Source organism: Aedes aegypti, chromosome 1 (assembly GCF_002204515.2).
Source record: "Aedes aegypti strain LVP_AGWG chromosome 1, AaegL5.0 Primary Assembly, whole genome shotgun sequence".
In the NCBI taxonomy this organism is placed as follows: domain Eukaryota; kingdom Metazoa; phylum Arthropoda; class Insecta; order Diptera; family Culicidae; genus Aedes; species Aedes aegypti.
Genome location: NC_035107.1, coordinates 299,995,548 through 300,007,910, shown reverse-complemented (window position 1 = coordinate 300,007,910; position 12,363 = coordinate 299,995,548). Strand labels below are relative to the sequence as shown.

Here is a 12,363-nt window from a genome sequence, read left to right as displayed (position 1 = left end):
GAAATTGGCGTGCTACGAGAGAAGATACAGCATTATATTGTGGATTAAGGAGGCGTTTTACAGAGGCATTTATTTTTGTTGTGCGTGAAGCTGTACAAATATCATTTTTTCGTAATGAGTTATTCAATCAAAATAAAATATTTCTGGAATGGAGAAACACGAAATATGTTTGAAAAGGGCCTATTTTCCTTTTTTATTTGAAAATTTTATATAAATATGAGTATATCTCGAAATTGATGCAACCTAGAAAAAAAATACTTAAGCACTTTTCGATTGCAATTTTTCTGTACTTTCAAATGATCACATAAAAAATTATTGTTTTCCTCTATTTCGAGTTTTTTTTTCAAAATCTGTTTGTTTTTTAAAAATCATAACTTTTTTGTCCATAATTTTTACATTTTGAAACATTGTGCAATAAATCACATGAGTTGTCCCCTAAAACATATCCAAAAATAAAAAAAATCGAAACTGCGTTTCTGGAGAAAATCGATTTTAAAATTTTGTTTTTGAAATGAAAAATAATCTGTAACTTTTTTTTACCGTGCATATTTTTCTCCATATAGTCCTACAACTTTGTAGAAGATCTGAAATCGATCGGACAAACCGTTTTCGAGTTACAGTTTTTTGAAGATTTGCTATGCATTTTCCGATACGCCCTTCTCAAAAATAAGGCGTGGTTCAAAATGGCGGTCTGAAGGTGCAAAATGGCATTTTTGGTCATAAAGAATCTGTATGCAAATTTTCAGGCGATTAAAAATATACAAAAATTAAATTAAAAAAAATTCGTCATGTTCGGTGGAATTGATTCTATAGATAAAAGATCCACAGCGTTGTAGAAATGTTTCCAAGGAGTATTCCTCCACCTGCTAAGCTTAAAAGAGTCCATTAGCATTCGTCTTCCGGTAAATTTTTTATTATAAGTACACTAGCGAAGAATGGGCTCCATTCACCCTGAGGCTTGCTTATCAGAAGCAAAATTTTAAACCAAAAACCTGATTTTCGATAGTTTTAGAATTTCTATTGATTGTTCATACTTCTCAAATAACATATATGCGCAACGTCATTGTTTCGCGAATATTTAAGATATGTGATCGTATTTATGTGTAAAAAAAACCTCAATCCCGTGAAAATGAAAAAGGGCGTATTACACCGAGTTACCCCACTGAGTTAAACTTTCGGTAAATTAAGAGCTAGTAAAACAGCGGAAGACGCTATTCGGTTTAGTGGCAGAGGGACTATATATTTCAATAGAGTTATTCGGGGCAACAGTTCATAGCGGGGTTTTCTCGGCTCACGCAACAAAAACCCTTACGACACTTATAGGTTTAACACCTTATTAAGTCAGTTGTTGACAGATATAAACATAAACAATTTTATTAAAGTTGGGGAATTTACGTATTCTTGGCAGTCTAAGCCAATATCGCTTCTTTTGTTAGGTGCGAACAAAGGCCCCGCATTACTGTAACGGTGACAAAAACTGAAGAACTGACATTACATCTTATAACTTCCAAAAAATCCCGACGAATCAATTTTCTTTCAATTTAGTTGAAAATTTGACTGTTTGTTCGGCTAAATTAATCGAAACGCAAGTAAAAATATTTTGAATATTAAATTTTGATATCAATTTTTGACGTTTTGTCCTGCTTTCCGCCACTGTGCGTCGTCGCGTCTTACGTTGGCTCTCAAATGAAAGTGAAATCTCTCATCATCGGTCGGTAGCCGGAGTGCCTCGAACGCAACTGGGAATAAATCAAATTAAGATGACGCCTAACGACCTTAACCCTCACAACAATCGTCTCACAAATTGACGACGCCGAAGAACCGAAGCGAATTTTGCGTGAGCCGACAGTACTACGGCGGTTAATTATACCGCACGCCACCAAAGAAAGTGAAAAACAAAGCAACCCGATGAGGGGAAGATAAATCTATCGCCCCGTTGTCACCCACCATTTGCGATTGCGATAGGGAATCATCATCGCACAGAAGTCCAAAGAAGTGGTTCAAAATTCCAAGTGAGCAATACGGTTGCCATCTCCCAGCGCCGAACTATTGTTCCGACGAAGACCGCCAACTGCGATGGGGATCTGCCGCTGAGTAGACTCCATTTATCGGTGTGCGAAGAAAGGCTTTGGCAGACACAGAGCCTACTTCGGTTCTCACCGTAAATCATAAATATTCATTCCTCGGCTTTCCTCAATGATGACGTTCTGGCAACGCGTGGGCGCCGACTTTCTACACCAACGCTCAGTAATGTATGGGTCGGGGTCAGACAGCTGAAAGGAAAATTTCCTCCCGAGGGTATTCCATTTGCCATTGTGTGATTTCATAGGCCTAATGATGTTCTCTTTTTTTCGGTTTCTATTTCTATGAACAGACGCAGGTTTGTCTTTACAAACAGAATTCTGTGACAATAATGACGTTGCACTGTACCAAAAAATAAAACAAATTACAAAAATGGGCAAACACAAACACATTTGTAATGTTCCTTCTGCCTCGATTCGATTTCGATTTAGCTTTGATTTCAATTCCTTATGGGCACACCCATTTTTTCTAGAATTCAAGTGTAATTGTTGAATAGTGCATAATAACTCAATTATTTTTTTTTGTCTCTTTTCAGGTAACACTCACTGACTCAGTTAATAGGCAATTTGCGTCCCCGAGATAGTCGCTTATGACGTAAAAAGTTATAGCGCCGTCTTCCTTCGGACGGGAAGTGAATCCGTTGGTCCTAAGATAAACTAACCCAGGGCAAAAATCTCCTTTATTAAGATAAAAAATAAGAACACTGAGCTGAGACGCAGGTTCTGTTGCAGTTGGTAAGAGAGAAAAGAAAAAGTTTCGATTGAGTGAGTGGTTTACTATTAAAAAAAGATAGAATGTTTTTGAACGGGCTGACATTTTTTTTATATTTCATTTACTCTTAAAATCTTTCTTCCATTCGACTTGTATCTAACAAATTAATAAAAAAAATTATGTTATGATCATTAAATCTCCTATGAACGAATCATGCACCTAGCACTACCTAATCATAATCCAGCATCACCTGGCAGCTGGGCATCGCACGCCTCAGCGGTTCCAAATCGTGGTACTCGATCCTCCGGAATCCCTCGTTTGGCTGGAACAGAAAGCACGAATCGAACACCAATTGTCGGAGGAATCGAAATTTCTCCTGTAGTCCCACCAAAAAGAGGGTTTCCTGTAAACAAAACGATAATAAAAAGATCAAAGTAGACTTCGATATTCCAAAGCCTCCTACCATGTGACACTGCACGAATATAAGCTTGTGCAACCGGTTGCTTGGATTTTGCGACTTCAGTGCGTCTGCCGGTACGGCCACTCCGCCCAATTCGAACGCCGTTACATGCGGAAAGCGTTGCAAGTGCTCGAAAATCTGATCCGCAAGGATGGATCGGGCGCTGAAGTGCACGCAGAGTCGGTTGACATCGCTGCTCACATTGTCTGCTGCCGATTGCATCGTTTTGGCGGCGTCCGTCCCGTTGGTGTGAATGAAGAATCGCTTCAGGTTGTCTGCCTTGAAGAAGTAGTTGGCATCGTCGGTCACGTTGATGAGCGAGAGGTTTTCCAGGTTTGGAAGGATGATGGGCGGGACTAGCGGTTTGCCGTAGGGATAGTAGTCACTGATGAGAAGAAGCTTGAGTTGCGTCAGAGAAGATAGCTTTTCCAGGGCTTTTGGGTTGCTGATGTTCATCTCGGCGATAACGAGGTCTACTAGATCCGGAGCGAACTCGCAAATCGCAGCAAGCATTGACTCTTTCAGGCCCATCCCAAGAGGGATGTACTTGGCGCGAGTATCGATCAACTGAAGCTTTCGGCTGCGAAGCAATCGCTCGGAAACGCAAGATTCCAGGCGTAAGTCAGCCATGTTGAAGTACAGGGACTCCGAGTACTGCGCAATCATTCGAATGACGAATTTAAGAATCTTGAGACGAGCTTCGGTCAGCGGACTGCCAAGATTGACCTTCAGGATAATGCTGTTGTATTCCCGGTCGGATTGCTCCAGCGTCTGGAGCATCTTTTTCAACTGAGGTAGCAATTCGTTCAGATTGATGACCAACTTGAAGCGTTTGATGTACAGTTCGGAGAAAATTATCTGATGCCATCGCTGACACACGAGAGCAGCGGTTTTTATGCCATCAAGCGTCAAATAGTCAAACACATCGCACAGTATCTGCAAGATTGAATCAGAAACACGCGAATTAGACAAAACAAAGCCAGGCCAATCAAGTCACGAACCTCGAATGGCAGATCGTTAATGTTGAACATTTCGGCGGCTGCGGCACTGGTTCTCTTCGTCACACTCTTCCGACGATAACGGTTTGTCCCTATTCTACACCTAATTATCAAATTATTACCCACTTTCGGGAATGCAAACCGACGCGTAATTTCTTCTCGATTATCTGCGATCTAGTTGGCCACCACAGAAGCAGAAACTGGTCGTGAATACGCAATAAATTTCGGCTTGCTTCGTCAGGTGAATGTCAAGTTCGCCACACAAATGCAGAGCACAGCTGACTGGCCGCCGACTGCGATGCGAAGATGCGGGGAAATTCATTCGGCGAAAGCAAAATCGAAAAACGCTACAGCCGGACGATGACTTCGCAGTGGAACGTCAACAAAATCGGTGATGTAAACACATGAATGCACTTTCCGCAGAGCGCATGTCGGCCACCACAGTGGCAAATCAGCTGACAGATACAGACGCGTTGAAATTGCATCTGCGGTAGAAGCAGAGAAGGTAAATGAAAACTCTTTTCGATAAACATAACCTAAATATGTAGAGCACTTATATGCAACGATTTGTCGAAAATTTTTCATAATTTTAATCAAAATTTGATCCAATGCTTCAACTTTGAATATTCTATGCAACTCATTAGTACTGTACCCGGGAGGGAGCTTCAGAATCATTTTCAAAATTGTATTTTGAATCCTCTGCAGAGCTTTCTTCTTCATCTTCTTGGCATTTACGTCCGCACTGGGACAGAGCCGGCTTCTCATCGTAGTGTTCTTATGAGCACTTCCACAGTTATTAACTGAGAGCTTTCTTTGCCATTTTCGCATTCGTATATCGTGTGGCAGGCAGGCTTGATAGAAACTCCTCTGCGATGCAAAGAGGAGGCGATTTTGCCGTTTTTCTGAGGAGAAAAAAGTAAACTCAAAATTTTCAACACAGATCCTCAAGCGATTCGAGTGAGAGTGCAGAAAAATGCGAGGATTTTTTCAGACACACTCTCTCTCTCGTTGCGATGCTCACCATCACTCACACTTCAAACGAACTCTCGAGTCTGCCGCCCGAACAGACAGTCCTCGGGGAGTTGTGAGAGCACCCTTTTTTGATGGAATTTAATTCGGCTTTTTTTTGCGCTGCATCTTCCTCGCTCATTTTTCGTTGCCTCGCTGCTTAGCATTTTTTGGCTCCCTCGCAAAGAGGCACTGGCAGCACGCTGCTCTAGAGTATGTCACCGAACTCTGATGATGTTGAGGAGAATTATCAAGCCTGGTGGCAGGTACGATGATACTCTATGCACAGGGAAGTCAAGAAAATTTTCATTACGAAAAGATCCTGGACAGACCGGGATTCGAACCCAGACACCTTCAGCATGGCTTTGCTTTGTAGCCGCGGAATCTAACCACACGGCTAAGGAAGGCCATCTGCAGAGCTTTCTTCCTGGTATTACAAAAGCTAGTCCATATTGGTACAGCATACAACATGGCCGGTCTGAAAATTTGTTTGAAGATCAAAAGCTTGTACTTAAGACAAAGTTTTGATTTTCTGTTAATAAGTGGACACAGACATTTTATATATTTATTACAATTGGCTTGAATGCCTTCAATATGATTTTTGAAAGTTAAGATTTCATCTAGCATGATCCCTAGATACTTAACTCCATCTGATCAATTTATGGAAAATCCTCTCATGAACATGTCTACTTGAAGGTTTCAAATAGGGTAGAAGCACCGGTTTTGGCCATACGCCAGTTGTAGCCATAGTGGATTATACACCGTTTTACATAGCCAATCAGCATGAAACCTTCTGTGTTCAGTAGATCATATTCATATGATAGAGCTACATTCATTTACTTGTCCAAATTGATTCAAAACATAAGAAAAACAATCAATTTTCCTTATAACTCCTTATAACTCCCATACGCCTAATTTGGCCAGGGCACTCCTAATTTGACCACTCTCATGAGAAATCAATGCGATTGGCCAATTTGGGAACCGAAGTTAAATCTCTGGCCGAAACTGGTCCCGTTGGCCTATATTGACCAACGGGATTTTAAAAGCGAAAAAGTGATTATAGCTCAGTTTTGATATTTTACACACATAATATGGATTGAAAGCTTACATCTGACATATTTGTAGTATATAAACGGCTTCTCCTTTTATTTTTATTGACATTTTCTCTTAGGCTGGCCAAAACCGGTTCTTTTACCCTAAATAGCTTTTGGTTTAGGTGGGAATATTATTCGTTGAGTTTTAGAAGCATTTGGAAAGATCTTTCATTTTTGCAAGTACGAAGAAAAATATCCAAACTTTTCTGCCATATACTACAGACGACACGCAGTCTTTGCCCTCTGGCGGAGAGGCCTGTGTCATCCGCAAACAAAGATTTTTGACATCCCTGAGGTAATTCTGGAGAAACAAATGCAGGAAAACTTTCAGGCTTGGAGTTCTGATAGTCAACCTAAAATTTGATAGATAAGGTACCCCGGGGGAAAGTGAGAATACGGGGTAAGTGGGGCGTTTCGTCATAGCTCACTTAGGAAAAGTTTTTCATGGGGGTATTCTTCTAGAAAGTTGAAGATACAATGACAAGGAATGTATTTAGTACTAAAAATATTGTTTTTTTTATTACCATGTGGTTCATGTAACAATTGTCCATTCGGCGCCATTTTCAACTTGCATGACAAATTGTGTTTCACGTCTTGCATTGACTCGCAAAAAATAAATGTGTCGAACATTCATCTGTAAGCTACAATTTTTAATGTTATTACAAGCTGCTAACGATAAACCAGTATTTTGTTTTCATTTCATATGAAATTTTTGATGGTCTATCTTACCCCAAAATATGTTTGTACCCGCGGTAAGTGGGACCTATCAAAACAAAAATCAGAATCAAAACTTATCGTATACGTTTCATACATTTTCCTGGAGAGTAGCACTAAATCATTCAAACAAATGATTTTTATCAAAAAAGATCAATCTTAAATCACGTAATTGCATAAGAGGGAGAAAAAAAGTGTAATTATTTTTAATTTTAGAAATACGACTTCAAAATCGAACAAGCACAAAGATTAAATTTGAAATGCATCATGAGAATGATTACTTTTCTATTTTATTTGAATTTTATTTATTATTTCTACCAAATTAAGTAGTGATGGAAAACAATTTCACCTTATTGAGTGATTTTCTGCCATGCATATAAAATATTAAAAAAAAATATTTATAATTTCGTCAATTATTGATTGTTTATGTGCTACATTTTAATTAACAACTTATAAATGACATGTTTTGAACATGTATAATTCCATTTTACGCTTTTATTGAGGAATTTTCTGTAAATATTAAATGTGAGATGACATACTATTAAATAAAGGTTTTCTCCCTAAAACGTTACGTATTTTATGGTTGATCCCTTATGTACATCAAATATTTACTTAAAATTAAAAATCTAGGATTTATCAATCCTATTATTGTAAAGGTTGACTTACTGATGTGGATTGACGCATGAAACTGGATTGGTCCCACTTGCCCCGTTTAGCGAGGTAACTGCGTCCAATGGCTCATTCTAAAACATTCTTCCAAGGTTTTCACAATTTCGAAATTATTCGATCAGTTTCATGCACACACCAGCAAATATGTTGCCAAAATGTGATTGTGTTGTTGGATTTGAAAAATATTGACATTTGAAATTTTATAGAACAAAAGTTATAGCATTGGGGCTTTCCTTAGCCGAGTGGTTAGAGTCCGCGGCTATAAAGCAAAGCCATGCTGAAGGTGTCTGGGTTCGATTCCCGGTCGGCCAAGGATCTTTTCGTAAAGGAAATTTCCTTGACTTCCCTCTGTCCCAGTGAGGATGTTAATGCCAAAAAAGAAGCATTGGCCCTAAGCAATCCTAGACTGATGTGCGAAGGTTGTCTTCTTCCCTTCAGTTACTAAAATTAGAGATTGGAACTAACCGTGACTCTCACACAAGATTGACGCATGTCCTTGCAAAAACTGGGGAATGGAAATGAGTGGAAAAGTGATCATCAATATACGTTAGAAATATGCAGATAACTCTACAACTTCTCATACTAACCATACTATACCACTAAGTCCACTAAGAATCTTGCAAGATTTTACCAAACATCTTTCCAAGACTCCTATGAAAAACTTTGAAATCTTGCAAGATCAACATAAAATCTGGAATGAGGAATACTTTCGAAAAGTACTTCTCACTGGCTTGTTAAAAATATTTCCAACAGTACAATGAAGATTTGTTCGAAAACCTTAAGATTGTTATATGTTTTGAAAGATTTTTTCGGGTATTTCCAAGGGTTCCACCATAATATGTTCATGAGATGTTCTAGATGAGATCTGCAAAATTTTGCAAATAAAATTCAGATGACTGACTCCCTGATTCGAGTAGAAACAGTAAAGAATTTGAAAAATCTTCAAATCCTTTAAGAATTTTTTCGAGGGTCTCGTTAGGAAGCTGAAAAAATCAGCCAATGATTGAGTCAAAAATTTGCCAGGAATTAACTATGGATGCCTCTGGAAACGACATTGAATTCGTTGTCACACTATAGAAAAATATCATGCAAAGTCAGTGAGGAAAAATTGGGCTTGTTTTCACTAATTGACAGTAGGATATTGCAAGTATCAATCAGTCACATAAAAATTAAACAAAATAAATCCTTTTCTAGAACCCGCAAAAAAAAATTCTCTTTTGCAAAACAAACGATTTCGCGGACCCCCCGCATAGTCGTCACGGCCTCCTAGGGGTCCGCGGACCACCGGTTGAGAAACCCTGCATTAGAGAAACGTAATGCAAAAACAATTTTATTAGTAGTGGTCCCGGCAAACTTCGTCTTGCCATCAAGAAAGCTGCTGAAAAACGCTATGGTTCGTCCCATACAAAATGACAGTTCCGTTCCCTCTCGTTTTTCCAACTTTTCCGGTGAATTTTCTAAGATTTTTATGTACACAAACACGTCTGAACCCTTGACTAACAAAACGCAGAAAGAATCATTCAAATCCATTGACCCGTTCGTAAGTCATTTCGTGACATACAAACACCGTTCCATTTTTATTTATATAGATTTTACACCAACTTGGACAGCTTCAGCCACAGTGGTGGTTTTGAACATTACAGCAATCATTTGATTCAATTGTTCAGTTAAACAATCAAAATCAGAAGAAGACATGCTACTAGAAGTAGGAACATATTCTTTTGATTTTCTGTTGGGCTATTCCGTTGATGAAGAGACGGAATAGAAGTCACCTGTGGCGGCATAAGTATTGCAGAACAATTAAGTAAATTAACTAAATACTAGCAGTGGAATGATTTTTTTTTCAACTTAGCAACTAATAACAATTACATAGCGACGCGTACTACTGTGCTACTATGATCGCAACACTCCTCCGTAATCCACGACGCCTGTTAACTTCCGGAATTTCTGCTGCTTTTGTACAGTCATCGGTTTGGTGAGCCCGTCAGCTTATTGTTCCATTGCAGATGTATAACTGAGCTTCACGATGCCTTGGTGCAGACTGTCGTGAGCGAAGTGATACCGTAAACTGACGTGATTTGTGCTTGGTTTGTATGCTCCTTTGTTGAAAACGCTGATCGCCGATTGATTATTGCATCGTACGGAAATCGGTCTTACTTCGAAGAACTGCGACTGGAGGTCTCCTCCCCAATCGGCATCGCTGTATTCAACAACTTTCGCTAAAGCGCTTGCCGAATACTCCAGTTTCTTCGTGCCAGTACCTTCCAAGTACCGTATTGTATTCTTCGCAGCTTCCCTGTGAGGACGGCCGGGATGGGCGCTGTACTGGCTCACAACGTTGACGGCAAAAGCGATATCCAGCCGAGTGACTTGAGCTGCAAAAGACAAGCATCCTACCGCTTCCTTAAACGGAACTAACTTCATTTCTTCCATTTCAGATTTTGTCTTTGGCGCCATCGATTTATCCAACGATCGATGATGTCTTCGATGTATGCTTACCGGTCCAATTTCAATTTCAATTTCTCATTTTCAAGATTCTTTGTGATTCGAATGCCGAGACAATGTTGCGCTTATCCTAAGTCCTTCATTTTGAACCATTTCTGCAGATAGGCTTACATCTTTTTCTTCAGAATCCGGTCGATTGTGAAAATCAGGAGATCGTCGACGTAGATGGTCACTGCATAAGGCCGCAGAAAGCCTTCTTCAACTTGTATACTTCTCCGTTCGACGTTACGAACCCTTCTGGCTGCAGCATGTAGGTGTCCTCATCTTTCAGCTCGCCTTGCAAGAACGCTGTAACGCAACGACCAGCGCCATCAAATCGATGGAATGTGGGAGCTTTCGTGGAAGACAATTGTTCTAGTTAACGGTTTATTACAGAATGACACGAGTTTTTCATTAGATCTGACATGGTATAAAACCATAGGTTGCTGTGATGTTTTTCTAGGACCGCAGTGTTGCTTCGATCCATGAACACTCCTCCTCAACACGGGGCTTCTAGCCCGCCGCACATCGTCCGATGCTTGGCCTTCCGAACAACTCCAAAAGGTATGGTCAGCAGGTCAGCAGCCATTTCTTCAGTGGGACAATACACGAAATGGACATCTCCTTGCTCCTTCACGTCTAGTGTAAATTGAAACCGAGTGGCAATGTGCTTGGTTCTATTGCTGAATTTTTCGGATTCCAGCATCTTCATTGCGCTCTGGTTATCCTCGAAAATGGTAGGGTTGCTCTGCTACTCGTTGAAATCGTTTAGAAGACGCTTTAGTCAAATCAGATCCTATGTGGCCTCCGAGAGCGCCACGAACTCTGCCTGCGCGGTTGACAATGACACACAGGTCTGTTTTCTGCACGCCCAGCTAATAGTTCCGCCGTCAAACATCATGATGAAGCCGGTGTTGGATTTCCGATCTTCTCAACATTCGGCCCAATCTGCATCAGAAAATCCGATCAGGTCATCCGGTTTTGCGTTATTACTTACTCGCAGCTTAAAGTCTTCGGTGCTCTTCAAGTAGCGGGCCACCCGCTTGAGTTCGTTTCAGTCGTTTTGCGTTGGACAGCTCGTTTTAGGACTTAGGATGGAGACAGCCGCCGATATGTCCGGTATAGTGTTGACCGACGCATACAGCAACTGACCAATTAACTTCTGGTAGTTTTTCTTGTGCGAAAGTAGCCTTCCTTCATCTTGCTTGAAGTATCCAATATCGATAGGGATTTTGGACGATTTGGCCTCCTCTAGTCTATTCGCTCTGCAAATTTCATCGATGTATCGCTTCTGGTTTAAGAAGAAATCGTCGTTCTCGTCACGCTCCACTTCGATCCCAAGGTACCAGCGTACGTTTCCCATTTACAAAATGTTCAAACGTTTCTGAAGTCCTTTTGCTGTTCTCTCGATAGTACGCTCGTTGCAGCTGGCGCTGATCAGGTTGTCGACGTACACAATAATGTAGCACCACTGGTTAACTTCCTTCGTCCGGCGGAGACACGGGTCAGAATTACACTTCTGGAATCCCAGTCGCAGCAGCTCGGTGTGCAGCATGTGGTTCCAGGATCGCGCAGCTTGCTTCAGTCCGTATAGGCTTTTCTTGAGTCGATACATCTTGTTCTCGTATACGTGCACAATGGATCCAGGCGGTTGGCGGAAGTAAATCTCCTCCTCAAGAGTGCCGTATTGTCGAACCACAGGCGCGAAGACTTGATCATAATCGGTTCCGTACTGCTGGCTGTACCCCTGTGCGACCAATCTCGCCTTGAATCGCGTCACTTCAGCTTCGGTACCTCGCTTGATCTTGAAGACCCATTTCGATCCGACTGGCTTCCGTCCAGGTGGTAGGTTCACCAGGTCCCAGGTCATGTTATCTTCAATTGACTGCAACTCCTCCTGCATGGCGGAACTCCACTTGTCGCTTTCAGGACTTGCCATGGCCTCGGTGAATGTTTTCGGTTCAAGGAGTCCATCATTTCCGGTACACAGAAACAGTCGCCGTGGCGGAATGCCTTTATTGGACCTTTGAGTTTTTCGTAGGGTTTGCATGTAGTCGCCACTTGGGGCAACCTCCGGCACGCCATCATCTTGTACATGAACGAATTCTGCATCAGTTTCTCTCATACGATCAGCATGCTGCTC

General features: G+C 41.0%; 2 protein-coding genes across 4 annotated transcripts in view; one reads left to right on the top strand and one right to left on the bottom strand.

The window, feature by feature from the left end:
- Positions 1-12,363, top strand: part of LOC5568352 (cadherin-89D) — a 182,896-nt gene that overhangs the window by 42,390 nt on the left and 128,143 nt on the right. The gene's annotated exons all lie outside the window — the stretch shown is intronic.
- Positions 2,880-4,630, bottom strand: LOC5568351. The gene is made up of 3 exons (XM_001657955.2): positions 4,255-4,630; positions 3,257-4,189; positions 2,880-3,196 (listed from the first exon to the last, which is right to left on the bottom strand). The coding sequence occupies exons 1-3, from the start codon at positions 4,282-4,284 to the stop codon at positions 3,023-3,025; spliced, it is 1,137 nt and encodes a 378-aa protein (XP_001658005.1). The 5' UTR covers positions 4,285-4,630; the 3' UTR covers positions 2,880-3,022.